This window comes from Cygnus olor, chromosome 2 (genome assembly GCF_009769625.2).
Source record: "Cygnus olor isolate bCygOlo1 chromosome 2, bCygOlo1.pri.v2, whole genome shotgun sequence".
Lineage (NCBI taxonomy): Eukaryota > Metazoa > Chordata > Aves > Anseriformes > Anatidae > Cygnus > Cygnus olor.
Window position 1 is genome coordinate 140,097,021 of NC_049170.1, and position 27,748 is coordinate 140,124,768.

Consider the following 27,748-nt stretch of genomic DNA (forward strand, 5'->3'; position numbering starts at 1 on the left):
TGATGAGATATGTGTTGCTCCTTGGGGATTTTGATATTAGCAATATAACTTCAGAAGTGTTTTTCTTGAGATTTGAGCTGATGAACTGGAAATACCATATTATCTTCTTTAGGAAATTTCTGGTCATAATCAAATGGACTATAGAAATGAACATCTTTTACTTGCCCATGGAAGCATAATGCTGTAGGTCTGTGTTCTATCCCAGGGAATAAGTTTTCTATGTGCTTAAAATCATTAAAAGTGCAGATTTACCAGATGTCTGAAGTGATAATTATTTTGATTAGAATAATTTCTGCCCACTTGAAGGATTTCACTTTTGCATTGAAGTATATCCTATTACTTACAGAGTCTCAAGACTGACAATTAACTTAGCTGAGAAACAGAACCCTTTGTCACATCCTGATATTCTGAATACAAGAACAGCTTTCAGTAAACATGATTACTGGTTCTTCATTTTATTATGGGCTGACTTCTACGGAAAACTGAACGTGACAAACTAAGCTGATAAAGAAAAATAAAATGGGAAAATCTTTTTTAAAAATATGATCATACCATTTTGGCATGCAATTTACCCCCTTATTTATCTTAAAATAAACATTGATGGCCATGTTGCTATTCTGTGTAAGCTGGCTCTCTCTTATATGCAAGAAACTTTCTCTTTTCTGCTTTCTAATCATCAGAAATACCTATTTTAAAATGTATTTTATTTTCATAGTTACTACTGTTTTGAATTTGGAAGGTATGTTGCCTTGTGTTTTATTAATTATTCTATAATAATCTGCTTGCAATGGAAGATATCTTAAAATGTGAAGAGATGCTTAAAACTATCTTCGCCTCTCTTCCATTTATCCCAGTGAGAGTTCCCTGCAGAAATACCATTCACACTACTGTGAAGTACTTGGGTCTCTATGTTTTAGGTACGCTAAAAAAAATAAATCACAGGTTAAATTCTGCAGCATATTTCTGAGTGAAGTGATAGGCAGGTATTGCGTACCTTGATAATCTACAAATACCAAGAATTTTGTATTCTAAAAATAACAAATATGCAAGTTAAATATTTACTTCTTCACTAGCCCTTAAAAGTTTCTGACATGTTTTGCTTAGTAACAAGAGAGACAGTGATTTTTTCTTAGTGGACAGTTATACCAGTTGTATGCCTTTTGATTTGCTTGATTCACTGGGTACTGCAGCATCACTTCACTTGGAAACGTACTTGAATGTGCTTAGTACAGCTATTTTTCTAGTGAGTTTTGAAAAATGTTTGGAAAGCATATCCCAAAAACTTACTAGATAAGTTTTTATACATATAGCAGATTTATTTTTTTTTTCATTGCATAAGACAGTAGGTATCACTGAAAGAATTTTTTAACTTTCCTTTCATTTTCAGATGCCTTTGTGGCGTTGACCTTGGCTGGCTGCCACTTACCTGCCAAGCTGCTCTCCCACTCCCCCTTTGCGACAGGAGAGGGGAGAAAATGAGATGGAAAAGCTCAGGGGTTGAGATAAGGACAGGGAGATGGCTGAGCAATTACTGTCACGGCCAAAACAGACTCGATTTGGGGAAGATTAATTTAATTTATTGAAAATTAAAAATAGAGTAGGATGGTGCGAAAACCAAGATAAAGCTAAAACCACCCTGTCTTCCAGGCTCAACATCACTCATTTGTTCCTGACACTCCTACCTCCCCCCAGCCCACAGTGGTGTGGGGGACAGGGAATGGGGGCTGTGGTCGGTCCCTAATGCTTCATCTCCACAGCTCCTTTGTGGTCACTCTCTGCCCCTGCTCCACCGGGGGCTCCTCCACAGGCTGCAGCATGGAGATCTGCTCTGTGTGGGACCCATGGGCTGCAGGGGGACAGCCTGCTCCACCAGGGGCCTGCCTCTCCACAGGCCACAGGGGAACTGCTGCTGAGTGCCTGGAGCACCTCCTGCCCTGCTGCTGCACTGACCTTGGGGTTGTCTGCAGGGCTGGTTTTCTCAGTTTCTCACTTATCTCTCTCCCAGCTGCTGTGCAGCATTTTTAAGCTTTCATTAAATATGTTATCACAGAGGCAACACCATCTTGGCTGATAGCCTCAGCTGTGCCCTGCGGTGGGCCCATTTTGGAACCAGCTGGAGCCAGTTGTGCCCAGCATGGGGCAGCCCCAGCCTCTCCTCACAGAGGCCACCCCTGCAGCCCCCCCCGCTGCCTGTACCTTGCCACATAAACCTAATGCAACCTTCAAAAAAAAAAAACAAATCTGCTGTAACACACATCGTGATTTTAAATGCTGCTCTTGCTGTGACTCAGAGTTGAAACTCTTAATCTTGTTTTATGTTGCACAAATACCTCCAAAATGTTTTTATTAGCATATTGGTAGTTTTTAATAATATATATATATTAATGTTTGCCTCTCACAGGAAGAATATGTTCCTGTGGGGATGGGAGAACATAATGATGTACTTGTGACTGAGTGTTTTACTATTACATAGTTGTACATACAGTTTAACAGAGGCGATATGACATTTCATGTATATGCAAGTATGTTATTTTGCAAAATGAAATTGCACATTTTATTTAGTCACTGAAAAGTGCCCAAATTTGGGGGTTCAAGTACAGGAAAGGACATATTGAGATAGCTATCATTGGTGGTCCAGTATGTTTTAGCAAGGGTCTAGTAACTTTAATTCATGTGTAATATCATAATGAAGTCTGCTACTCCCAGTTTTAGTCTACTGATAACTCTGAGATTGTTTATTTTTCTTTGTTTTCTATTTACTCAATTATTTTATTTGTGACTGTGCAGAGTCTTTCCTGTATTCACTCAACTGCTTGTTTCTGTAAGCTTAATTTGCCACTGAAATACTTTACACTGAACAAAGGATGAATCTTCCCTGTGGCTGAAGACAGTGAGCAGATCACAGGATTTTCCTGAGGCATTCAGTGGTGACTTGCAAAGTGTCATAGTTTAACTGAAATCTGAATATGCTTGTTAGATAAAGGATCAGCCTGTTTTACTTTTCCTTATTTCAGGGATATTCCCAGAATACCTGACAGCACACATGCACAGCTGGAGTCCAGTAAGTTTCAATTGTGGGGTAGGAAAATCTTCTCTCTCTTTTATGTAAGCACGAATAGATTCAAAAATGTCATCTGCAGTCAGTATAGCTCTTGTCTCTTTGTCTTTATTTGTGTCAGTATGTTATCTTCCTGTATGATGTACTTACCTTTGTTTAATAATAAAATATCAGAAGTCAGGCTATGCTTATTTACGCTTGATGTTTGGTTATAAGCTTAGGCTATTTTTTTATTGAGAAGAAGAGCATATTGAAAATTAATATACAAGAACATTAATCATAATTTTCAAATTTTATTTATTTATTTATTTGCATTTCAATTGAAACTTAGGAACTAAAATATAGGGATGAAATGGTCACTATTTAGAACGTGAAACGTAGCTACTTTAAAACCAGAATACTTATACTTCATTAGGACCACTTAGCACTCTTTAAATTGGCTAAACCAATATTTTGTGTGGGAAAAATAACTTATTTTTTGGTGCAGATCTGGTAGGATGGATTTAAGCCTGGAGTTATTTTTGTCATTGTTTTGGAACTCTTTTAAAACGGAAGCTGTGAATTAATACAGTGGCATAAACTTGCATATAATAATGTGATAAACTACTCCATAACTTTTCACTAGTCAGCCAATTCTTTAAAATACATTTTAAATTTTGTGACTTTTTATAACTCAAAACTTGTGCTTTGAGAGTTTGCAGACCTTGAGGATTTGAAACAAAATGCACAAAATATATTAGGTGCATCTTGATCTTTTTGTAAAAATCTAATTAAATCTGATTGTACAAGATAATAAGTGCTCTTTGGAAGACTGAATTCCTTTGACCATAGTAAAGTAAATAGGAATTTGGGGCCTTCAGCTTACTGACATGTTTACTTTGGCAAGTATCTGAATTTGAACTGTTATTTGTTCTATATGCTTGAGATGACATTTTGCAGCTATAATAAACTTGGAAAGCTTTTGATTGCATCTGAGCATCAGAAGATTGAGTGTCATTACTCAGTCATTTTATAGACAAAAATATGGTATTTATCACAGTGAACTTTATTGTGTGTATGGTTATATTTGTATCCCTTTATTTAAAGAATGTTGTGAAAAATGCATAAGTGCCACTATTTATAAAATATTTGTATTTATAATTGCAGGTTCTAGTTCATTTGAATCTCAGAAAATGGACCGGCCTTCTATTTCAGTGACTTCTCCTATGAGTCCCGGCATGTTAAGGGATGTTCCACAGTTCTTGTCTGGACAACTTTCAGTATGTAATCATTTCATTAATATTAATGTTGTGCTTTTTGCAGCATGTACAACTCTCAGTACAGAGTTCAAGCAACCTGTAACAAATTTCTTGTTAAATCAGCTAAATATTTTATTAATGCCATATATCTCAGTATAGGCAGGACTGTAGTTTCATAACAGTATTCCATTTTATCAGCTTTTGGAAATTTAAAATATGTTGAATTAGATGTAGATACGTATATTTATATAGTAAGCTAAACCGATATTGTCAAATTTTCAGAAAGACCAAATCTTGGCCTCCAGTTGTGTTTGTGCTGTTGAATGTATATACTTCGTCAACTGTAACACTTATGGTGGATTTTATCAACCATGTGCTTGGACATTAATACTTCTTATTTTCTACGCACTAGCTTTCACATATACCTTTCCTCAGATATCCCATTGTTTACTAATGTTGTATTCTTTGTACCATTGTTATTCACTTTTGTTCTTCACTTTCATTGAGAACAAGGTTCATTATTTGAATGTCCTCTTTAAAAGAGTAATTTTTTTTTTGTACTGAACTGAAGGACTTAGTTTTTGTATGCATTTCTGTGGCATTTACAACTCCAAAGTGTGATTTTTTTCAAAAGTGTTCAGCTGTGGCCTGGTACATGTTGAAAATGAGAGAAAACAGAATGGAAGCAGTGCAGAACCGATGTGAAACATGTTTGAAAATGTCACATTTATATTTCTTCTAAGTTGTTTATGTTAAGATAATGAGTGGGCTATAAAAGTAAGCATAAAATCAAAGCAGACTGTTTCTGGTCTCCCACAAATGGTTTATGGTATTGATAGAGGAAAGGCAGAAACATTTTTCTGTCTGTTCAGCAGCCACGTTCGCTCCATTTTGCAATGCATGAGTTGTTATTTGTTTTGCTCATCAGACCAGCCATCTACAAGATATAATTTGAAATTTTCTGTAACTGTTGTTCTTAACTCCTTTGAAAGAGTCCATCCTTTGGATAAATGGGAAACTAGAAATCTTGACTGTAGAGTGCAGAATGCTTTGACTGCATGAGATACAGTGGGAAGGGAACAGAAACATGAATTGTCAAAAAACACAGAATGAGGTTTCTAAAAACTAATAGAGTTTTACAAGACAGTGAAAAGTTGTTGGTAATTGAAATGGTGGTGTAGAAGTCTCTTTTGGCTAAATCTCTTAAAAGATTAGGCTGTAAAAAAAGTCAGATAACCAATCCACAGACAATGCAAAATAATGATCCAAGTAGGAACACAGAACTGACTTGCTCAGTTTCAGAAAGAAAATCCCCAGGAGTTTAGTATTAAGGTTTATTAGAAAAGTTAGTAAGTCTGTTGCTTTTGTGGTTTGATAGGATGTTGTAGTTTGAGATGTGTAAGAACAGTATCTGGAGATTTGGAGATATATTCTAATTTACTGAGAATAACAGAATTCACAGTGTTTTACAATTCAGAATGGCATATAAGTTCAGAGTTTAACTCGAGGAAGCATCATGCCTATTTACATTATTTTTGTTTGTTTGTTTCAAGATACGAATTCCTATATTAATTTTATAGTATTTCTTTCCATCTAAGGAGAGCAAATAATGCTAGAAGATGTTTAAAGAGCTTTCCTACGTTTGTCCTCTTTCTAACTATATTATACATTGTATGCAATTGTATACAGTAATCCCAAACTGCACAATTTCCTTGTTTCCCTCAGAGAGCAGTTGATTTCTGAGAACCCACAGCTCCAGCTGGCTATCACTGAGGTCAGAAACGCTCAGTAACTCTCAAAAGTAATGTCCCACTGTCTCCACATAGACACCTGAAGTAGTATCATACCTCACCAGCTAAAGACAAGTTGGCAATAGCTATAGATTGTGTTGCTGTGCTAATGGCACAACCCAGCTCCTGCTGATGTTGGGAGGCTGGTGCTAAACCTTTTGTTTTGCAAGGAAGTGTGGCTCTCACAGTGTCTGAAGATGGTGTGGATAGATTGCAGCAGGGCACAAAACAGGAATTTCCCCTTGAATAAAAGAGGGCTCATTGAAACTACAATACAGTTTTTGAAAAAGACAACTGTAAGAGAATTGGAGTGTTCTAAAGGAACAGTTTCTTTCCAAATGGTAAACACTTGTAGTTTCTTTTTGAACCGATATTTTAATTTAGTTTTGAAAATCAAAATTTGTAACTTTTCAGATTAGGGGATTTCTGTGTTTTAAAGATGAAAATGTTTTTCTTCACTTTAAAAAAAAATTCTTTCTCATTTCATAACTTTAAATAGTTTCTGAACTTTGGAAAAGTTGACTAGTTTAATTTCGTACCTTTAGCAAAGGTTAAGCAATATGGAAACCTGAAATTGTGAAACAAAGTATCTCTCCAAGTTGCAAAAAATATTTTAGTTTGAACAGTACAAAATGGAAGAGCTTCAGTATTTTGGTTTTCCATGTCTTTAATCAGCTCTTTTCTGCCACTTAAATTAAGTTGATTGAACACTCCGTTCCAAATAGCTGAGTAGATGGAAAAGGAAAAAAATACTTAATTTCTCATGTAATTGGCAATACGCTTTTTATGTTGAATGCTGAAGCAGGAGAATAACTGGTAGATGGCAACAGGCTGCTGTCTTTTGTGGAAATGGAGGGTCAGCCGAGTTCTGAGAGATGGTGGCTGACAGACAGGTGGGATGAGTCTGAGGGAAGGGACGATAGAGAAGACTTCAGAAGTGTCTTCTGTACTTTTGGACAATAGCACGTAGTCCTGACGGGCTGCTGCTAGGGCAGCTGTGTGTAACAGGCTGTGAAATAACTGAGTTGTGGGCAGAAGTGAAGGGACATACAGTTTGGCTGATATCTGAAATATTTGAAGAAATGCTTGGATATATGCATCCTTATTCAGACAGTAAGGCAGATCAGGCAGATCTCAAGTTTTTTTTTTTTTTTTTTTTTTCTTTAGTTAGTAGTGCTTTGAAATTTGTTGTGCCCAGCATGTACTAGGAAACATTCTTAATACCAGTACAATGGAAAGCATAGATTTTCTGCTCACTCTTTGAGGTATTTTGGCAATGTTGTGTACTATTTCAGTTTTTCTCATGTATACTTCAGCCTGTCTCAAATGTCTTTGTGTGGTCTAAAATATGTAGCAAGCTCAAAGTAAGATGACTGTGTGTTCAGACATATTTTGGCACAATTATTGTGTTAGATTTTGCATTGTTTATCTGTATAGGTAGGTAGTGTTGAGCAGAGTTTTGGTTTGGTCTTAATGTCCTTGTATGCAAAAAACTGATGGAGTTCTTATCTGATTGTATTCCTTGACCAAGGCATTTATAATTCAGTACATAATTTACAGTCTTCAGTGACAGGCTTTTTGGAGAGACAGAGAAACTATAAACGCTTTTGAGGTGAATCAGCAGTTTTGTTACATAAAGGTTTCAAAATTACAGTATTTTAGGTACATATTTACATCAGAAGCTAAGTTTACATATTTATGCATTTCACTTGACAAAAATAGGAAATCCTAGAAACTACTTTAAAATGGAAGAGGATGTGTTTCTAGTGTTTGCTGGGTTGAATCTCATGTGTTTCAGGCTATGCTACAGTACTTGTTCAGTCAGTTTAGTTGCCATGATGCCTCTCTACTATTCAGGAACACCTTTCTCTGCCTCTTCAGTTTTCCATGTTTTTCTTTGCCTTGGCATTAGTCTGTGTACGTCTTTTCTTCTGTTGAGGTTACCGTAACACTCTAGAGCTGGCTAATAGGATTTCCCATGAAGTAAACCATCTCACACAACTAGGAAATATTTTTTTTCCATTAGTAATGATTCTACTCAAGTACATATTTTATTGAAACAAATTATGTGCAGCTGTGGTGAACTATTGTGTGTTATAATTTTACCAAGGTGTATGAATAATGTTATTTGTATTTTGTGCAGTTTATTTTATTATATTTTTGGTCCACATTGCTTTTTAAGGGGAGTATCTTTAACTTTTGTTGCACTTACTGTTTTATTATTATTTGCTTTGTCTGGGTCTTGTTCCTGTTTTTATTTCTTCCTTTATTTTCTCTCTCTTTTTTTTTTTTCACCACTGATTTGTTTGTCTTTTAATGTTGCTTTGAATAAGTCAATATTCTTGGTGTGTTGGTGCTCTTTGCTTCATTACTGCATTCTGGCTACTTCAGGTGCTGCATGAAAAGCATAACTTAGAAAGCTTTGGCTGTAGCTAGGTTTAGAGACTGACAACATGGCTAGAAGAATGTATAAATGCATACAGATATAAAATCACAGTATTTAATTTTTGTGCTAGTGAAAATTCTAACATAAGGGATTTTATTTATAAAATTAAGTATTTCATTGTACAGCTGAACCACAGAACTGTTTCAGTAGATTTTCCATGCATATTCAATTTATAAATTAATAAAAACATAAGTATATAAATTATAGTTGAATTATCTGTAGCATATTAAAAGCAGCCATTGTACACTGTAAAGGACATAATATGTCAGCTTATGGGGGCAGGGGTTAAGTATGAGAAATGCTCCCCTTTCCAATTTTCCTTTTCTTTTCCCCTTTCCCTTCTCTTTCTATCTCAAGGCAAGTAAATTGATCTTGCTCTAAAGCCCAAACCTGCAAAGTCCTAGGTATTGCACACAATATGCTTATAGTCCTCCATTTCCAAGGCAGAATATGGCCAGTGAGGGTCTTTGGTGCAAGGTGGGATACATTCTGTCCCTTGTAGGATTGTGATATTCTGGAATATCTCTATTTCCGTTGTGATACAGAGCAGAAGCAAGCTGAAGATCTGCTTTCGTTGTGCGTGAGTAGGTGATATTCTGGCACCCTTATTTGGGCTCTGAGGAACTGCCTATGCAGTGGGGGCAGTGTGCAGCTGCTGCACCTCGCCAAGCACGGGGGCACATCAGACAAAACCGTGATTCAGACTGTCAAATTGTCTTATATATCCTCGTACTTTGGTGTGAGAACAGATTACTTCACACATTTTATGGAACAGATTTCTCCAGCATCTGTGCATGGCAAGTAAGCAAGGAGGGTGGCAGAACCATCATCACTGCCTTGTCTCCATATTCTGGGTACAGTCATTATGGAAAGGAATATCGAGCAGTAGCCTCTTTCCACCACTTTGAAATAGCCTGATAGTCTCAGGAAAACCTAGCAGGAGGGAAAGGAGGTTCAGCACTGTTGGATTGCTGTGGTTGTTGTGACCTACCCCAGCTCACCAGCTCTCTGAGGTACTGATGCGCTCCCGTTCCTGTCCATTCCCCACTCTCAGTACCCTGTCTGTGTCACGCCATTAACTATTGCCCTACGCCAAAGACAGAGAGTGCTTGGAGCTAGCTCGAGCAGGAACTTGTGAGCTTGTCTGTACTGATGTAGTCTTCATGTAGCCACTGGGATCCACAAGGTTATATATGGTCTGAAGTGTTACATTGCACAGATGAGGGTCCGTGTGTGCTGTGCAGCTGCGTTTCTTAAATGTTCTAGGTCCCATTTCATGCCAGGGTCTTCTGCATATACCATATGTCATTTCCGTCATGATTGCTAGAGAATTGAAATACACTGATTGCAACTTCCACCCTATAAAGCTATTATGAGATAGCACTAACTTTCTGTTATCATGTTAAAACTATTTAGGAGGGCTTTTTTATAGAAATGCCACTTTAGTTGCAGAACAGGGAAAACCTTTTACTTGCTTTACTCTAGAAAGCAACCAAAGCTGTCGATGTGTGCTCTGTACTCGTTTCTGTCTGAATATGCATCTACAGTCTTCCTGAAAGAGATGTTCAAGCTCAATTTATATTTTTTACCCTACTTTTAAATCACACTTTGCTGACCTGCTCCTTTTGTTGATGTTGTTTCTAAATCTATTGTAAATATTACCTGTAGACCTGTAAAGTGAAATCCTTGCTCCTGGGGAATCAGTGGCAAAATTCCTGCTGACTTCCCTAAGGTCAGAATTTCAGTCACAGGGGTTTGATGTGATTTGGTAATAGATTTGCAGATCTAATTTATGCATTGCATTAAAATACTTTGTTTTAGATAAATATGTCCTTGGTGTAAAGCTGTGTTTAAAGTAATAGTTGTGTGTCTTTGTTTTTACTTTTGGTCTTTTAGTTTCCAGCGTGTTGTCCTTTTTGGTTTTGTTTTATTGCTTTTTCTTTAATTTTGCTTACCAGAGCCAAAGCCTTAGTAGAAGAACAACGCCTTTTGTTCCTAGGGTTCAGGTAAAGACTTCGTCTGCCTGACAGAAACTAAAGTTGTGTTTTTTCTTTTGTTTGTTATGGAAAATGCATAGTAGGAAAACGTTACGTTACAGTCCGTTTTCCCATATTTTTAGTGTGTTGCTTTAAGCCATATTAACAAGTTTCATGTCATCTTGTGAGCAGCTTGTAAAGTTCTGCATGGGGGTTAAAATACTAAATTACAATTTAAAGAGACAACTAGTTTTTGTTTTGCTGTTTGCACAGTATTAAACTCACACAGGTTTCAACAGTCATGATGGGTATGTATCCCACATACAAAATGTGTATACTGTTTAAGCAACAAATAATTTTATGCTGTTGATGTTTATATAAAGATTGATGTCTCTTTAAATCATTCATTATCATTACTTAACACATCCTTTTTTTGCATTTTCCAAATAATAGTAGCACCTTGAGTGGAAGACAGGCAAATAAATTTGTACCTTTGAAACGAATTTCTTGCGTGTGAAACTCGGTCCTTAGATTTTAAAGCACATCAAAATAACCAAAACTCTGTTAAGTAAAAAATGAACTCTTTCTTTGTGTTACTGAATTTATTTAGCCTTGATATTCTACTTAGGTACAAGTTGTTTGCCTTTTTTCATTAGGAAACTCCTAAGGTACTGTAGATTAACGCAAAAGTAGGTTTTTCTAATATGTTACAATGCTTATATTGCTTTGCTGCATGTTTTTCAGTTTTGTGTATTTAGAATATTATCTGCTTTTCTTACAAAATAGCTTTATGGAGATGTTAATCTTTTGTGTGGGAGCCGTATAAATGTTCCTCATGTTTACTCAAGGAAAAATGTAAAGGACTGGATCTAAATGATGAGAATGAGATGATAAAATCTCATTTTGAAATGGAAAAAAAATCATATAAGTTTATAAAAAGAATTCTAAATAAGACTGCAGGAAGTGGTTTGGTTATGACTCAGATTTAATAAAGCACATTTTTTTCACGATATATTATTTCCCTAAAGTAACCCTTACAAATACACAAATATAAATTCAAAATAAAAAAATCGAAGAAGAATTCTGAGATTTAAAAACTAATGTCTTGACAGTTCTGTTTTGTTAATGTTACTACATGCTACTGACATAAACTGGCTTTCTATTAAAAATTTAAAATGTCCTTTATCATGATTGAGGAAGTTGGCTTCTGCTTGTGGTAATGAAACCAAAGGGGTTACAAAACCACTCACAAATCGTTAAGTAGTTTGTAGAGGTAAATGTTGTATATAACACAAGTAGCCTTTTAATATTTATATTCTTTTTACATATGTGCAAAATAAATTAAGAAATAATATGACAACTGAGTGTTCAATTTAAAAAGGAAACAAATGCCTGAAACTTGCATATTTCACGAAATATTGTAAAGTAGAAGTAACATGTAGTAGTCCTGCATTTAAATCCCATTATAAAAAGAAATAGACATAAAAATTGTCAGTTCTACTTAGACTAATATCTTCTAATGGGAAAAAACAAACAAACAAACATAACACACATAAAAACCACAGAACAAAATAATTTACGTTGACCAAATGATTCTGGTGGTAGTTTAAGAAAATAAAACAAGTTTAGTGCTTGATGGAGAATATCCAGCAAGAGGTGCAAGTGTATGAGGCTTACTCTCTCACCTCTGGTTAATGGGATTGCTTATGGTATTGGAGATTTGAAACGTCTTCAGCTCCAATTTTGTTTCTGCACAATGTCTGTGGAGTCAGTGTGGGCATCTCACCTAAGAGGTTTTTACAGAGCTCAGTCCTGGTCAAAGCCAAATGTGTTTATGAGAGGAGCTCCAAGGAGCTCCCAAGGGACTCAAACTTACAACCTTGGCAACATCTTTAAGATTAGGCTGAAACAAAAAGTCCCCCATCTGCCCATGTCTCGTAGGGACAGTAGGTAGTTGAAGATGGATTAATTTAATATGTGTTTACAATGCAGGTTGCAGGCAAGAACGGAAATTCTCCAGTGATCTATCTTTAAGCAAGCTGACTTGGGTATTAGAAGCAGTCCAGAAGCAGTGCAGGACTCTGGTTACTTTTTGGCATGAACAATTAGTTAGCACAGAGCTCTGAGCTGTTTGTGGATGCCAAGAGGTATGCATTACACTGTGGGCTGTGGTGTAGCTGTGTCTGTAGAATTCCCTACAAGAACGAGGATTTCCAAACATTTCTGTTTATACCTATTTGTTTCACTGCTTTTAACAGGAAATGCACATCATTATTCTTGCTCTTATCTTCTCTACTTGTTAGTCTGAAACTGATCCTGGTGATACGTGTCCCAGATTCTGGCACAAGTTCTTCCTCCACACTTCTGTCCATGTCATTCAACTCATTTTCTCTCTCTTTTATCACTGGATGATTTAAAAAAATATCCTTCTTGTTTTATTGGAAAGAAAAATATGCAATTTCATTTTTCCCTACCATGCATCCTTATCCTGAACTTCTATGTATACAGCACTTGGAAGTGTGCATATTTATTACTTGAACTTTTAGAATCATTTTAACATACCAGCAGTTTTCTTACTTACAGAATGATGTTATGCAATATCTTCATAGAAGAACTGTTCTTAAATGTGTTTTCATGCAGTATCTCTTGTTCACTTTGCAGAGCCTCCGTTTGAGCCAGTTGCCATTAAACCAACATTTTTTTCCTAAATTCAAAAATTTCAGACATCCCTTTTGCTTTACTACAGAACATCAGTATGTTTGATCACGTATAAATATATATGCACACATCTATTTAGCGCTATTGAAATCAAAATGGAGCCACTAAAAAAGAAATTTGTGGTATATCTAGATCAGGGCAGCCTAAGTACCTCCATAATTTTCTGATGTTCAGATCCTAGAAGCTCTCCATTTAACAGCCTTTTCTTGCATTTGTTACATATAAGACAGCAACCTGAAGACAGCAATGGTCATTTGATTTAGCAACTTTGAGTAGTCAGCAATTGGTAGAGGTAGATTAGAGAACAACCAAAGCTCACCTAAGTTACACTAGAGATTTTACCACCTCAGGACAATTTTTGCATCTACATAAGTTTAGTCCAAAATAATTGCATTTTTTTAAATAAATGCAGGACATTTTTTCTTCAAAACCAGATCCTGCTGGTATATCTCTTCTTTCAGAATAATACATAAAGGAAAGAAAATATTTACACTAATAAACAGCTATGTAGGTTACATAAAAAATCATAACACAACAACATAAAATGGCTGGCCAGCTGTCTCACAAACCTAGTGATGTTTGAGCAGTCACTTGGCTGGGATGATCCTAATTACATGATTACTTCTTTTCTAGAACGCTGAGCTTGTTCAGTAATCAGAATAAAAATGTTCCTAGTTAAGGCAAGTTCTAAAAGAAGAAGGGCGAAATCTAGTAAACTGGATTTTTGTGCTTAATTTATGGAGCTTAATTTATACTAGCTTAAGGTGCCTTGTGGAAGAGCTTTGACTTACATGGTTGAAGGAAAACTGGGTACCTCAATACCTGCAGTGGGGGATCCAGCCCAAGTAAAGGACACCTAGCCTCATTAACTCTATTTGAAACTTAGGCTACTCCAGAACTTTCAGTTCTTAGAATGCATCACCAGCAGTCACCTTTTATATACTGTTTTATGTGCAGGAGACTCATTCTAGAAATTGGACATCTGTGTTTTAGAGTGAAGAGATTGAACTTGTCTCTTACAGAGGTGCTTTTATCATCAAACTATTGCACATCCTTTTCTAGAGCATGAGGTCTTATCTGAAGCTGAGACACTGTGTGGCCAGGAGCATAAGTGCATGGTGATAGCAAAGAAAGCTTAATTTTAGTGTAGTGGTTCCAGACCTGCTAACTGGAATGTGTATTGATCTTGTATTGTACCCTATTGGATAAAAAACAGGAAGAATTCTGTGAAGCTGGGGCCAGACCTTCAGCTCTGTCCCCCTGCTGTGCTGCCCCTGATGAGTATCTTTGGCTGCAGAAGAGTTCTTGTTTATTCTGCTCTGCACATCAGGTATTCCTGCCTAGAAGCCCATCTCAAGGAGTTCGGCAAATACATCACTCTGTGGATGACAGACCATCTCACAATTTCAGGATTTATTGAGTTCAGATACCTGTTTACCAGAATGTAGGTCATAACAGAAATCTAGTCAAGAATTAGGTGCACATCTGTCTAGGGAAGAAAAGTATGTGAGCATGCGTGTAGCTAATGAAGTTTCCAGAACATCAACGCTAAGGAGGAAGATCTTTAGAAAGCCTTCAGATGGGATCTCTTTCTGACTAAATATATTTTAGTTGCTTAAATCCTAAATTACCTAGGTAGACAAAGCCCTATTCAAGATATTTCCTACAGGTGTTAGCCTCCACACTATCATCAGCCATCGTGATTTTATTGTGGCGCATTTTATGCGTTGTAATTTTGGCCTTCACTTTCCCCCATTTAGATCAGGATTGCACCTCTCGCAGTTTCTTAGAATTTTTTTGAGTTACCTCCTTTTAAATACGCGTTTCCTACATCTATGAAAAACTGCTGGTGCAGGGGGGGCTTATAGATTCTGCTCCATTTGTCAGCTGCCTAAGTCTTTCAGTGGTGAGCATCACAACAGCTGTGCATTCTTGTGGATCTTTCTCCCTGTGGCTTGAATAATTCAATGTTCTTCACTTTGTGGTGGTAGGAATCTTTTCTGCATATTACTCAACACAGCTATAAAGGAAAAAAAAAATCCTTATCAGCTTTCCTGTTATATGTATGGTATCCCATGTTTATTTCAGTACATAAGGTACGCATAATATTCTGTGAGGTATAGTAGGATTGTTCTGTATTAATCTATTAAAATTGAGAATTTATCATCAAAATCTGAGAAAATCAGCTTCTTAGATTTTTCAGTGACTTTTCCAGACTTGTCAGTAACTGTCTAGATGTAATACACACCTCAGACTTCAATTCAAACTCTTTGTAGTACTTCAAATCGGGCTCTGAAGTCTCAGGCCAGGCTCCCAGGGATTGAAGAACATGCAATCTGTAAATACTTTCCGAATGTTTTAAGTGATCCACCCTCCAATACAGAAGACCTCACAGAAAGAGGAAAGGATGGAAACCTGTCCTCTCTTAGATGACCTTTCTCTCCTTGGGAGTAGAAAAGACAAACTACTTGTAGGAAAATACCATCCATCTGGATATTGTGTCATAAAATAAATTCATAGGAGAGACAGAATTAGCTCAGTCCTATTCCCAAACCAATTTTCCATGTTCAGTGTGCTATTCTAACTCCTCATTTCTCATTTTCCTTTACAAGTGCCTGTCCTGACTTTGTGTCAGGTTTTCCTTCATCACAGTCTATCTGTGCAATGTATTCTGTGCCAGTTATGGACTGGCTGGTTCTTTTGTCACCTCATTCCATTTCTCTCACCCAGTCTGGTTTTGCCTCTCTTTTTCTGACATTAGTGGCTCTGTTATTCTTGTGCTTCACCAAGAAACGTCCAGTATACTTAACTTTCCCAGTCGTTCTAAAGCAGATTCTTATTTATTCTCTCTTCCTTCTTCTAACCTCATGAGAATGGAATCCCATCCTCCTCTCCATGGGGCTCTTCATCCATTCTCTCACTCCCAGTTTCTTCTCTTCTCTTTGCGTTCAAATCAAATGACTTCTTGGGTTACAAGAGCCTGTGCTGTGTATTGGGTGTTAGCAATATGAACGCAGGAGAAAGAAGCTTTTGGTTGAAATTCTGCCTTCTGATCTGGCCAGTAACGAGCCAAAATAGAGGGAATCACAGGGACATTATGACCGTTATCTACAGGTTTTTCCAAATTTTGTCAGAGTATTATTAACAGAAGATCAGAAGCTATGTGTCAATGCAAATTTTGAGTTCCTAGGGCAAAACACAAATTTCGTAAAGAAATTGTGTCAGATGATTTAACATTACCCTTAGGCTCATTCTCCAAACCATTTTGGCCAAAGTCGTCTTGCAAAAGTTCAGTCAAAAAACTATGGGAAAGAAGTATTTAGCCTGAATGAGAATGAATAATTCTGGTTATATTTTGGGTACGCAGGTGTGGATTATCTTAACTTCACTATGTTTGTGATACTGTCTGGATCACAAATGCATTGCATTCTGCTTAATTGAGGATATTTTTTCTCCTAAATAAGTAGATGACAAAATTGTCTTCAGTGCAGCTCTGCTTCCTCAAAGCTTCTCTTTGGGTTCATATTGTTGGTGAAAAGCTTTCTATTTGTTATCTGTAGTTGGATGAAGATAACTAGTAGTCCAGATAATTCTCAGTTTAGAGAAACACTGACAAATCCCCTCACTATTGCAGGAATGGAGGAACAGCATCTAGAGCTCTGTTGAATGAAACTCATTACGGATAATTTATCTCACACAGTTTTCTGCTTCAAGAGTCACAGAGCCCTTTAACTGTCTGTACCAGAAACCTACAAAGAAACCTACAAACCCAGTAGCAGGGCCAATATCATGATAATAGAGGATAGGTATCCCCCGTCCTCTAATATCCAAATACTGCTGGTTGGCAGTTATAGGGTTTTAAGATTTTAATGGAGTAGGAAGTACCCTCCTACCACTGAATGCATCGGTGTGTGTTAGTGTCATCTCACTTACTGCAGTAAGTAGGCCCAGCAGAAAGCTAAACCTGCCTGATATTGGTTGGTCTGGAGACCTGAGAATTGTATCAAGACCTTTCGTGAAGTGACTGAAGTGCTGAAGATGAGGAGCTATGACAGCAGATGGAGACCCCGTCTCTGAAATAATGTGAGATGGGCTCCACAGAAAGTACACCTACCCCTGGTGATGTTTACCTCAGCTGGGCTGTAGCATTCGTGCCTAAAGGTGCACAGCTTTGTTAAGTGTGGAGCAAGGCATTACCTTCACCAATTCCTGTAAGTTCAGGGAGGGACAGTGTTTCCTTTGTACATCCTAGTTTGTCCTCTCTCTCAAGCAAGTTGCCCGCGAAGAGGGCCTCCTCTGTCAGTTGTACTTAACGATATCATGGTGTAATGATATCACCATGTAATGACTCCCATGTTATTTGAAAAGCTTTGTTTTGTCCTACCTGCCCCATTGCCGCCTGCCACAGTTAGTGTTCTAAAGTAGGTGTATCATCTCCTTGAATACTGTACTTGCAGCTATACTTTTCAAACTGGAATAGCTAAATAGCAGCATTTAATGAGTGTAGTAAAAATATTTGCTAGGCCAAGTCTAAGACCAATTAATAATAATTTATCCAGATGAGTAATGGTAGTTTTTGCCTTGTTGTTGCTGGGTAGAACTGGGAAGACAGTTGTTCTATTGAAACTCCCTCTCAGGATTTCTGGAGGGCTTACTTGATTTTAGCATGAGCCTCCACATCTTGAAAAACATTTAGAGATTTTAAATATTTATGGTCTTGTTCCATAGTCTTTCCAGCACAACAGGACATGAAACATTCATTCATTCATTGTGCATAAACTACGTAGAAATGTATACATATGAATACCATACATCAGTAATGCAAGTAATACAATACCACTGCCAAGAGACAATAATCCTAACCTTAGCACCATGTGAAAAACAATTAGTATGAAATAATGTACTTATGGTACAGGGTTTTAAAAATGAGTAACTCCTGGTACTTGCTGAAGCTATTACAGTTTTAATTTGTTTTTATGCTTTATTACAAATACAGAGTAGAACACAATATTTTGTGTTTAAGTAACTGATATAAATAGAAGCTAATGAGCAAAATTAATTTTAAAGTTTAATATGGTGCTTTGTTGTAGAAATGAATTCACTAATTAGTATTTTCTCATTACAGATAAAACTATGGTATGACAAGGTTGGTCATCAGTTAATAGTGACAATATTGGGAGCAAAGGATCTTCCTTCAAGGGAAGATGGGAGGCCAAGGAATCCTTATGTTAAAATTTACTTTCTTCCAGACAGAAGGTAGGGTGAACAGAAAAACAAGGAATGTTTGAGTAAGAATTAGTCTGATACTCAGATGGCATGCACAGCTGAGCTTACTGGTCATACACTTATGGAAAAATACTGCAGTTTGAAGTTTCTTAATTGAATGTTCTGTGTAATAGTGGTTTGTCTTTGGACGCTGAACACTAGCTCACTTTCACTGTGTATTTTATTAAATACTGAATAGAAAACAAAAGGTAAACGTATGTCATTGCATGAGGAACTGTTATTTGCAAAGCATGTTGTTAGTGTTTTATAATGCCCTTATTTTCTATGACAGTTATTCCTGTATAGCGCAAAGAAAATGCTGCAAAGGTAGGTTCACAGATTTCTGGACTGATCAGCCCAGCTGCTTGGTGTGTCCCACACTTAAGCAGGAGAAGTTTTGACATCCAAAACCCAACAGATTTCATATCACGCTAGTGAATTAAAGCTGAAGGAGACTTAAACTGGGCAAGTTACTGAGAATTCCCAGATGCAACTTGAAGACTTTTCCCAAAGCAAAGGATTGATATTAATCTGGGATAGTGTATTACATATGTATTTAAAAAAAATGAAACTGTGATAAGGCTCCGCATTCCTGAATATCTCCTTCATTTTTTGTCCACGATTTTCTGGCACTTCCACGTTAGTAGTGGGAATAACAACAAAGAGCTGATTTTTGTTATTGATATTTCTTCAGATCATGTCAGTACGGGAAAATGTTGATTTTACAGTGTATCAATAAAATAATTTGAAGATTTAACCTGACTCAGTATATTAAAGATTAACCAGTAGATTGCTGAATCTGTAGATGTAACCTCCCAGTTTGTTTTTACATCCTTTGCTTTTTATAATATCTAAACTGGGAAGATGCTAACTGTCTCCAGTGCCAATTGACTTCAGCAGAAATTAAAGCTATTGAGTATTTTGAAAGACACTGCTTTTAAACTTTCATTGTATGCCATATGAAAACAGGAGAATCTTCTGTGACTGCATAAATTTCTGTGTAATTTATAAAAAGGTTTTGGATAAGTAGTCCTGGATTGAACAACATTTGGACTGATGGACTAGATTCTTAGCTTATTCAAATTGCTGTAGTGTGCATGGAGATGCTAAGGCTATGCTAAACTGAGTATCAGGTGTGCTTAAATTATCTTACCTGCTTTTTGAACATTAATGAAACTACCAAAAACGTCTTTGTAATACTTCACTGTAAACTCTACTAACTAAAAATACATATGAGAAAGATAGTTAATTAAATAATGTGGGTGTGCAGTTACTGAAAGTTACATAACACGAAATTTATTATTTTATAATAATTCATGTTTCACAAGAATTATTTCATCTTCTTCCTATTTATGTGAAGTATTCAGAACTTTAATTATTCCTTGTGTTTTCTACCACATACATAAGAATAAGCATGCTGTCTTTTTGAATTAGGTTGGTGGGTTTTTTTGTTTGTTTGTTTGTTTTTCTCCTGGCAGTAAAATTCATTTTCCTTTGCTTAGATGTAAAAGCTAAGTAAGCAAAATATATTTCGTGTGTAAGAGAAGGAAACGTGCTAGAGGTAAAATATGCTTAAATAAGTCAAGCATTTAATTAGATGAAGATACAGAACTCTCTTTGATTAAACAAATTTGATTGGAAAAGCTTGTCCAGTATAACTTATTTTAGTTCTCAAGGGTAAACAAATTTTAGTGTAATAGAAATAATTGCATTATTTGCTTTAACAATGTGTCTAAAAATATTATTTCTTAGTTAATACATTGACTCAGTTTCTAAGTAATAGTTGAGAAATGCAGTAACTATATTACAGTTGCAAGTACTTCCAAACTTCATTGGCATATTAAAAAATCTACATAAATTAATACCACAGCTGCATTATGCAGCTATCAGCAGGTTTAAAATTAAGCATTGTTCTGAGAACTCTTCTCGGCATTCTCAACAGAATGAGCGTGGGTGTTTTCCAGTGAAACTCATTTCCATCAGAAAATATTAATTCTTTCAAGCAGAAATGTTCTGAGAAACACTTTGCTTTCAACAACACCCATGAGCCCGAGCCAGGACTCTCCTGGTGGCCTTAGATGAGGCTCCAAAGAGGCCCACCTCGCAGTGGAGATCTGCCTTCAACCTGGGGACCCAAAGGATTTGGAGAGCTGTTTTGAGAACACTATTCCTGCCACTGTTGCTGGAAGAATTAATGTAACTCATTTTCAGGGCTTCTGTTTTCTTAGCTGTGCAGCCCTTAGTCAGGAGCACCCTGTGCAGAAAGGCTCCGCGCTGCCAACAGCTCCCCGTGTATGAGGCCAGCTGCTGCCTCCTGCTCTGCACCTTTGGGGCCAGCTGATGCAGGACTAGAAATTTTGAGTGAACCGGCTGGCTCAATTATCTGAAATGCGTTTTTTTTGCTGTGCCCAATGTTGTCTGCATACGTGTGCTCATGGGAATTCCATCTACAGAAGTATATCACTTTATAAAAACTCCACGTTTGCTGCTTGCGAAACAAACTTATTAAAATATTTTTGGCTTTCAGGGAATTTTTTAAAATTGGAATTGGCATGGGAACTGGGAATTCAGGTGACTTTAGGTTTTAATATCAAGTTATGAACTATGCTGAACTTAAAATTTTTCCTTAATGATAAAACAGACATATATTATCATACTACTTCCAAAATACTACACAATCTGGTTTAATATTTACTGCTTTCCACAGTATGCTTATTACAGCTTAATGGTCTGTCAAACTTTTAAAGTATTTGATTGTTTTTTGCAGTGATAAAAATAAAAGAAGAACAAAAACAGTAAAGAAAACATTGGAACCTAAGTGGAACCAGACATTTATTTATTCTCCAGTTCATCGGAGAGAATTTAGAGAACGAATGTTAGAAATTACTCTTTGGGACCAAGCAAGAGTTCGAGAGGAAGAAAGTGAATTTTTAGGAGAGGTATACAATTGCTGTTAGTTGTTACAGGAATAAATTTGTTCACACATCCAAGATACAGTGTTTTTCAATAAAATAACTAAATGTAGCAAAGCAAAACTGGTTTAAATTGTTGTGTTTGTCCTTATTTCATTTAGTAGTATTTGGCACATAGTATTGATACAAGATTCTTTCTGTATTTGTTCTGTTTTAATAGCAGGATGCACATGGTTTCTCAAATTCTTTGAGAACAGTTTAATAAAATCCATATTATCCATAGTTTTATTTTACCAGAATATTGGAATGTTGCTGACTAACTTGCTACAAAATACTTGAATGCTGTTAAGGTTGTCATAAGGTAATAAAGGTCTCGTGAAAGATTTTGTTATATTTGGTTATATAAAGGCACAGGAACAGCTTTCATATTAAATGCAGAATTTTAAGTGCAGAAAATTTTTAAAATGCAGAAACCTTTAAAAGACAAACTCCTTAACTTATAAGACAAACTCCCTAACAGTAACAGAATAATAGAATAAAATTTATGAACACACTTATTTTAAAAAGTTGTTAGATGATGCTTTCCTACTTTTAATCATTTTTTCTATTTTAGATTCTTATCGAGTTAGAGACAGCGTTACTAGATGATGAACCTCACTGGTACAAACTTCAAACACATGATGTCTCTTCATTGCCACTTCCCCATCCCTCACCATATTTGCCACGCAGACAACTCCATGGCGAGAGTCCCACACGGAGGTTACAAAGTAGGTTGTTAGTTTTATATGTGGTGCATGGTTCTATTGAATTAATATGTATGTATTAATATAAGTATGTTAAGTTCTTGTAGATGGGAAGCTGACAGAAATCATGTGTTCATTTCTAGCTATTCTGAATTAGGTCATTTAAGATTAGTGATGAGAGTCTAATGTGTTACAAATAGTAATACTGAACACTGTACAATACATAATTTTTTTTCTTATGAGACTACCTGGTCCAGATCCTGAGCTTGAGCAAGTTATCATGGTCTTCTGCAGCGTGCTGTTTTTATCTGGAAGTCCCATCTCCCCTATTACATTTATCATTTCATTTTTTAATCAAAAGAGAAAGTGCAGTAACTTTCTCTTTAGCTCATGCTTTTTAAAGATAAAGTGACCTGTATATAACATAATATGTAACTAAAGTGATACCATGGCCTAGTGCCTTGTTTTGATACTATGCTGTGTGGTTACGTTCACAAATGGAATGTGTCTTCGAATTCTCTTTTGTAGAGTTTGGTATAGTCAGAATAGTTTGATGTTACCAGTAGTTATTCTGAAAATAGTATACATGCAATAGATACATAAGAATAAAACAGTATATTCTGAAACTCTGTTTCTTTAATGCTTCATTGTTTTTTAAGTTTAACTGCTCACTACTCTCAGTCCTTCAAAGTTTTCCTTCAGGGAATGAACTTTCTATAGTATCAGTTGACCCTGAAAAATCTTTTATTATATAAAAAAAAGAGAACTATTTCTAAGAATTCCTTGAATTTTGTATGGTCATTGTATGTGAGTGTATATGTGTGTGTATATATATGTATATGTATATTAACACACACAGACTCGCAGAAGCTTATGCCTGTGTAGGCACACAAATAAGCTTGCATGTCGTGTCTCCTCTACTAATCAATTCCTTGTATTAATAGTAGTTGGTAGTTTTTGTGTCTGTGCACTAGATGTTAAGACGGATTAAAATGCTCCATATCATAATATTCTGAGATAGATGCATTAACTGAGAGTTGAAATGAGTAGCCTTCAAGCTGTAGGATTATACTTATACACGAAAAAATGCTAGTTAACAGGTAAAGAGCTCTTTTTCAATTCACTCCTCTTCAGTCTCCTCAAGGACCATTAATGTTAGTAAAGCTTTTAAACTATTTTTCTTCTCTATTTTCTGCCATCTTGTAACGCTTAATTTTAGAAAGTTAAATCTTTCATGTAAAAGTACTTTTAAAGACCAATTGGACATTTCAGTATCTGTATGTGAAATTTGTGAAAAAATATTCAAAAAATATTCCATCTTGCAAATAAACCCTGTTTATTAATTTCCATCCATGCATTAAATAACTGCCATGAATAATGAATAAAAAGGAACTGCTTTATTTTGGAAATGATTTGTAGTGATACTTGATTAGAGATCTGTTTAACGATACTGATACAAAATTTGGTAGTCAGAAGTTTTTAATACTTTCTTGTGATTCACATAACAATCTTACATGCCTTTCTGGAAATGCAGAGGGAAGGGAAGGACTTACCAAAACTTCTGGTTTGCTGAAACAGTAAGATCTGATGTAGAAATTCTGCTTTGCAGTGAAGGATTGTTCCCAGAGCAGTAGTTGAACACCTTACGGTGTTCTACAAACTTTAGCCAAAAAAGTAGTATAAGATATTCACTGTGATTGCTGGAGAATTCTCATGTCCCTCTGATGCATTATGATATGTTCATGCCTACTGAGTGGGGATTCTATCAGGAAGAATTTTCTCTAGTGTCCTGGGAATATATTCACTTCTTGAATCCTAGTGTGTCATATTATCATTCTCAATTTAAAAAGATAATTTTACATGTACAAGTATAGAGAACAAGGTCTCTCGACATTAAAATCCCTCCTTGTTTGGGACTGGGAAGGAATCCAAACAAAAACTTTAGACCCAGTCAGAGATCTGCAGTTGTATCAAAATCCATATAGCAAAACATGCAAGTTTTTGTGAATTGGTTTCACACCTCTGAAACGTTTGTCCATTGCCTGGTGTCCAGAGAGGTGGTGGAATATCCCTCTGGAGATATCCAGGACAAGGCTGTAAGCAAAGCAGTGTAAGCTGGTCAGGTTTGAAAGAGGTATTGCAGCAGATGATCTCTAAATAGTCCCTCCCAACCTAAACTGGGGACTGATGAAGGGCAGACAGCACATCTTATGACTTATAACTCTAATATATTAATAACAACATACAGAAGTCTGCTTGTTTTACTGTTTTTTGGAGGTTTCAAAAGAATATTAAGCTGAACTTAAGATCTCTGTGTTTCTTCTGTCTGAAGCTCTTTTTAGGTCCTTCATTAATCTTGTATAAGATGTTATCAGATTTTTCCAGTGGCACATTTTGACAGTGTGCAAAAAAAATAATAATCCAGAATGAAGACAGGGAATGTCTAGCAAGTGTGCTTGTCTTATTCAAAGCACTTTTTAGAGTACTTAATGTGCTCTTACGCTGTAAGCTGATTTCAGTTTCTGGGGCTGCAAAAGCTGTCTTCAGCTTCAAGAGCAGTTCAGTCCTCCCACCTTTTGTTCACTTCTGTGATGCTTCTACATATAGAATTAGTGAGTACAATATGAGGTACTTTATTGTAGTCCCCAAAATTTGTTATTGTGAGAAATACCAAGAGATTTGGAATTATAAGGTTGTTTGTCATTTGTATAAATACAGATCTACACATCTAAGCTTTCTTCATTATTGACAAGCTACTATAAATACATATATTTGAAGATGATACTTAGATGTTATTCTCTGAAGGTAGTTTAAAAGAACCACCTACACTTACCACTTACTGCTATTCCCTTTTTAATATCACTGAATCTCAGCATTCCTGAAGACAAGCAAGTTGTCAGCCCTGAAGACTGAGCTCCCATATTTACAGATAGCCAGTAGCACGGTGTGAGCTTCCCACAGAGCCCCATATGCCATTTTTTTCGGAACCAGCTTTCAAAGAGACACTGGAGCTTAGTTTCTACATCTGTTTATCTCTCAGGATCTTTGAGTGGGCATTATGTTGTGGTACAGAGTGATCAAAGCCAGCTGTCCACGTTCTCTTTCCCAGTCCTGTGGCCCATACAATCCATTAACCTCCTAGTGATGAATGATCATTTCCATGCATTTTCCTTAGGATGAAAGAAAAAAAATATATTTAGAAATACTTAAAGAAAGCACAGAAAAAACGAAAATACTTAGAAATTGAAACTAATATAGCACATAGGATTATGACTTACTAGGTCTTTCAGCTAATAATATATTAGATTTTCATAAACTGGCTGGCTTTTATCCAATGAGTATATGTTAAATTTTTCTTAATGAAAGAATGAGTTTTTTAATTTATCATGCTGGACTTCTGAACTGAACTTTTAAAATGTCTTTATTTTCTCTAACATTTGACATAATATCTGCCGTACATTAAGAAGTCCAGACAGCATTAACTAGGGTCATAGGCCAACTGAAATTATATTGCCTCTGAAAAGAGACTGTAAACAGAAAAGAAAAAAAAATCAAAAAGATTCAAGAATTCCTGTAGTTGGTTAGGCCACAGTATTTATTTTTCTTTCTCACATTAGGTAAGACTCAGTAAATTGCATGGTTCTATGTTTCTACAGATAACATTGACATTTGATGTTGTTTGGATACTGCATTGATAGTTGTTGAGTGGGATCAATGAGATAGCAGCAGGGTTTTTGCCATGGGATTGCAAATTAAGAGGAATTACTTCCTCTCCGTGTAGCCCAGAATAGAGACAGCAAATAGCAAATTGAATCTGAAACAGTCTTATTCAGTCTTTCACAGTTATGTCCATGTTAAGTGTGCATTTGTGCAATGTGGTCTGATACTGTTTAATAGGTAAAGAATATAGGCTTATTGTGTATTTTGGAGAAAAAACAATTTGTTGCTGTTGTTGTTCCATATTAACTCTGAATTTGTTTTAGAGGCAGATTTCTTCACTTTGTTTTACTTCAAGAATTTTAAGAGTTTCCCTGTCACTAGTTTTCTGTGTCAGATTTTTGCAGCTTTAAAAACAAACTCGATGAATTATTGGTCTGCAGACCACAGAGTGTGGGTGGACAATACTTATAACAGCTAAATGCCAAAAGAAGGGAAGAAATGTGGGAAAAAAACACAACAGTAAAAACAAACATCTTTTGGTCTGTAGTTACAGCATAGGTTTGTACAGCAATTAATTGCTATGAGAGTGCATAATATGGTTTGAAAAAGAAGTTTTATATTTTGAGCATCCTCAGTAATGGAAAATTCATGTAGTGAATCTAAGTGAGGTAAACTGCTGAAAACAAAGTCTGAGAGGTTTCAGAAATGGCAGTGTTTGGAAATCAATATCTGGATGTCCAAAATTGTTGATCAAATGATATTTTGTCCAGAACTAAATACCAGAAAATCAGTCAGGGTCAAAATAACCAAATAAGAAAACTGTGAATTAGTTTTCTTTTAAAGGGATTTGAGTTTCATTATTTTGAGATTTAAAGTCATTGACAACTCCATTCACTGAATTTCATGATTCTTAACCAAGGCATATTAAAAAAAAAAAAAAGTAGTGAGTATTCCAAACTGTAGGGATAAAAATTAAATGTAGTTATGTTCTACAAAAGAAATGTGCATGTATCATGAAAAAAGCTATATATGGCATTACTATTCCAAATTGTATATATTCATTCAGATGCATAAGCAAAGTATTCTGAATCACGTGGTAAGAAGTATTGTGCTGAGACTTTAACATGCTAAAAATTATCACATCCAACTAGAAACACGAAATCAATAGAAAGAATTCACAAATAAAGGACCCTATTGCTTGTTCATTTTTGAAAAGCAATTTTAGATAGCCTTGTCATTGCTGGTTGCTGAGTTGTTTTTTTTATCTAAAGCTCTGTGGCTGTCCCATCAAACCAAAAATGAGTTGAGTGTTATAACTCATAATTCAAGTCCTCTCTTCCATTATCGAAATGTTAAAATTTTCAAGCCTTTATTGTAGAACATTTAGAGCTACACTTAGTACCAAAATCATTACAGTTTAATAATCATTAACTATGATGTATCTGAAACTTCACCCTTCGAATTCTGAGCCCCTGCATTAAAATCTCAGTATTCCAATGAAAGCTATTGACTTCCTTGGAACTCTGTAGTCTCATTTTCCTGCAGAATCAGGATCTTGCTGTCTCAGCAATTTCCTTGTAATATGTTGTGAATATGGTAAGTCTCTATGGTAATTTTAAATCAATGTCACTGAGTCTTACTTAAGGGAATTATAATAAAGCTGTTCACTAGCAGGTAAGTGAGTTTACTTAATGGAAACATACATCACTGCCTTTTTTTTTTTTTTCAAATTATAATATGGAGCATTTTATTGTCAGTGGCACAGACCATGAATGGTGAATATATTATAAAAAATTGACCTTAGCGAGCGTTAACACTTATTTTTCCTCTTTCATGCTTTTTCCTTAATTTTTCTCTTTCTTTTATGGGGCATAGCCCTTGGGCATGTTTTCTTTGTTTGCATGCATTGATGTTATGTTCATAGAGTATGTATATATATACC

General features: G+C 35.9%; 1 protein-coding gene across 23 annotated transcripts in view; it reads left to right on the forward strand.

Moving 5' to 3' along the window:
- Positions 1-27,748, forward strand: part of RIMS2 (regulating synaptic membrane exocytosis 2) — a 468,287-nt gene that overhangs the window by 254,791 nt on the left and 185,748 nt on the right. For 18 of the 23 annotated variants that reach the window (XM_040546641.1, XM_040546643.1, XM_040546662.1 and 15 more), the window contains 5 exons: positions 3,015-3,061; positions 4,205-4,317; positions 18,352-18,482; positions 21,259-21,430; positions 22,017-22,170. In XM_040546641.1, the coding sequence (XP_040402575.1) occupies positions 3,015-3,061; positions 4,205-4,317; positions 18,352-18,482; positions 21,259-21,430; positions 22,017-22,170 (617 nt within the window). Of the gene's footprint in view, positions 1-3,014; positions 3,062-4,204; positions 4,318-10,490; positions 10,539-18,351; positions 18,483-21,258; positions 21,431-22,016; positions 22,171-27,748 lie in introns of all 23 variants that reach the window. The other 5 variants (XM_040546640.1, XM_040546661.1, XM_040546642.1 and 2 more) reach the window with 1 other exon arrangement.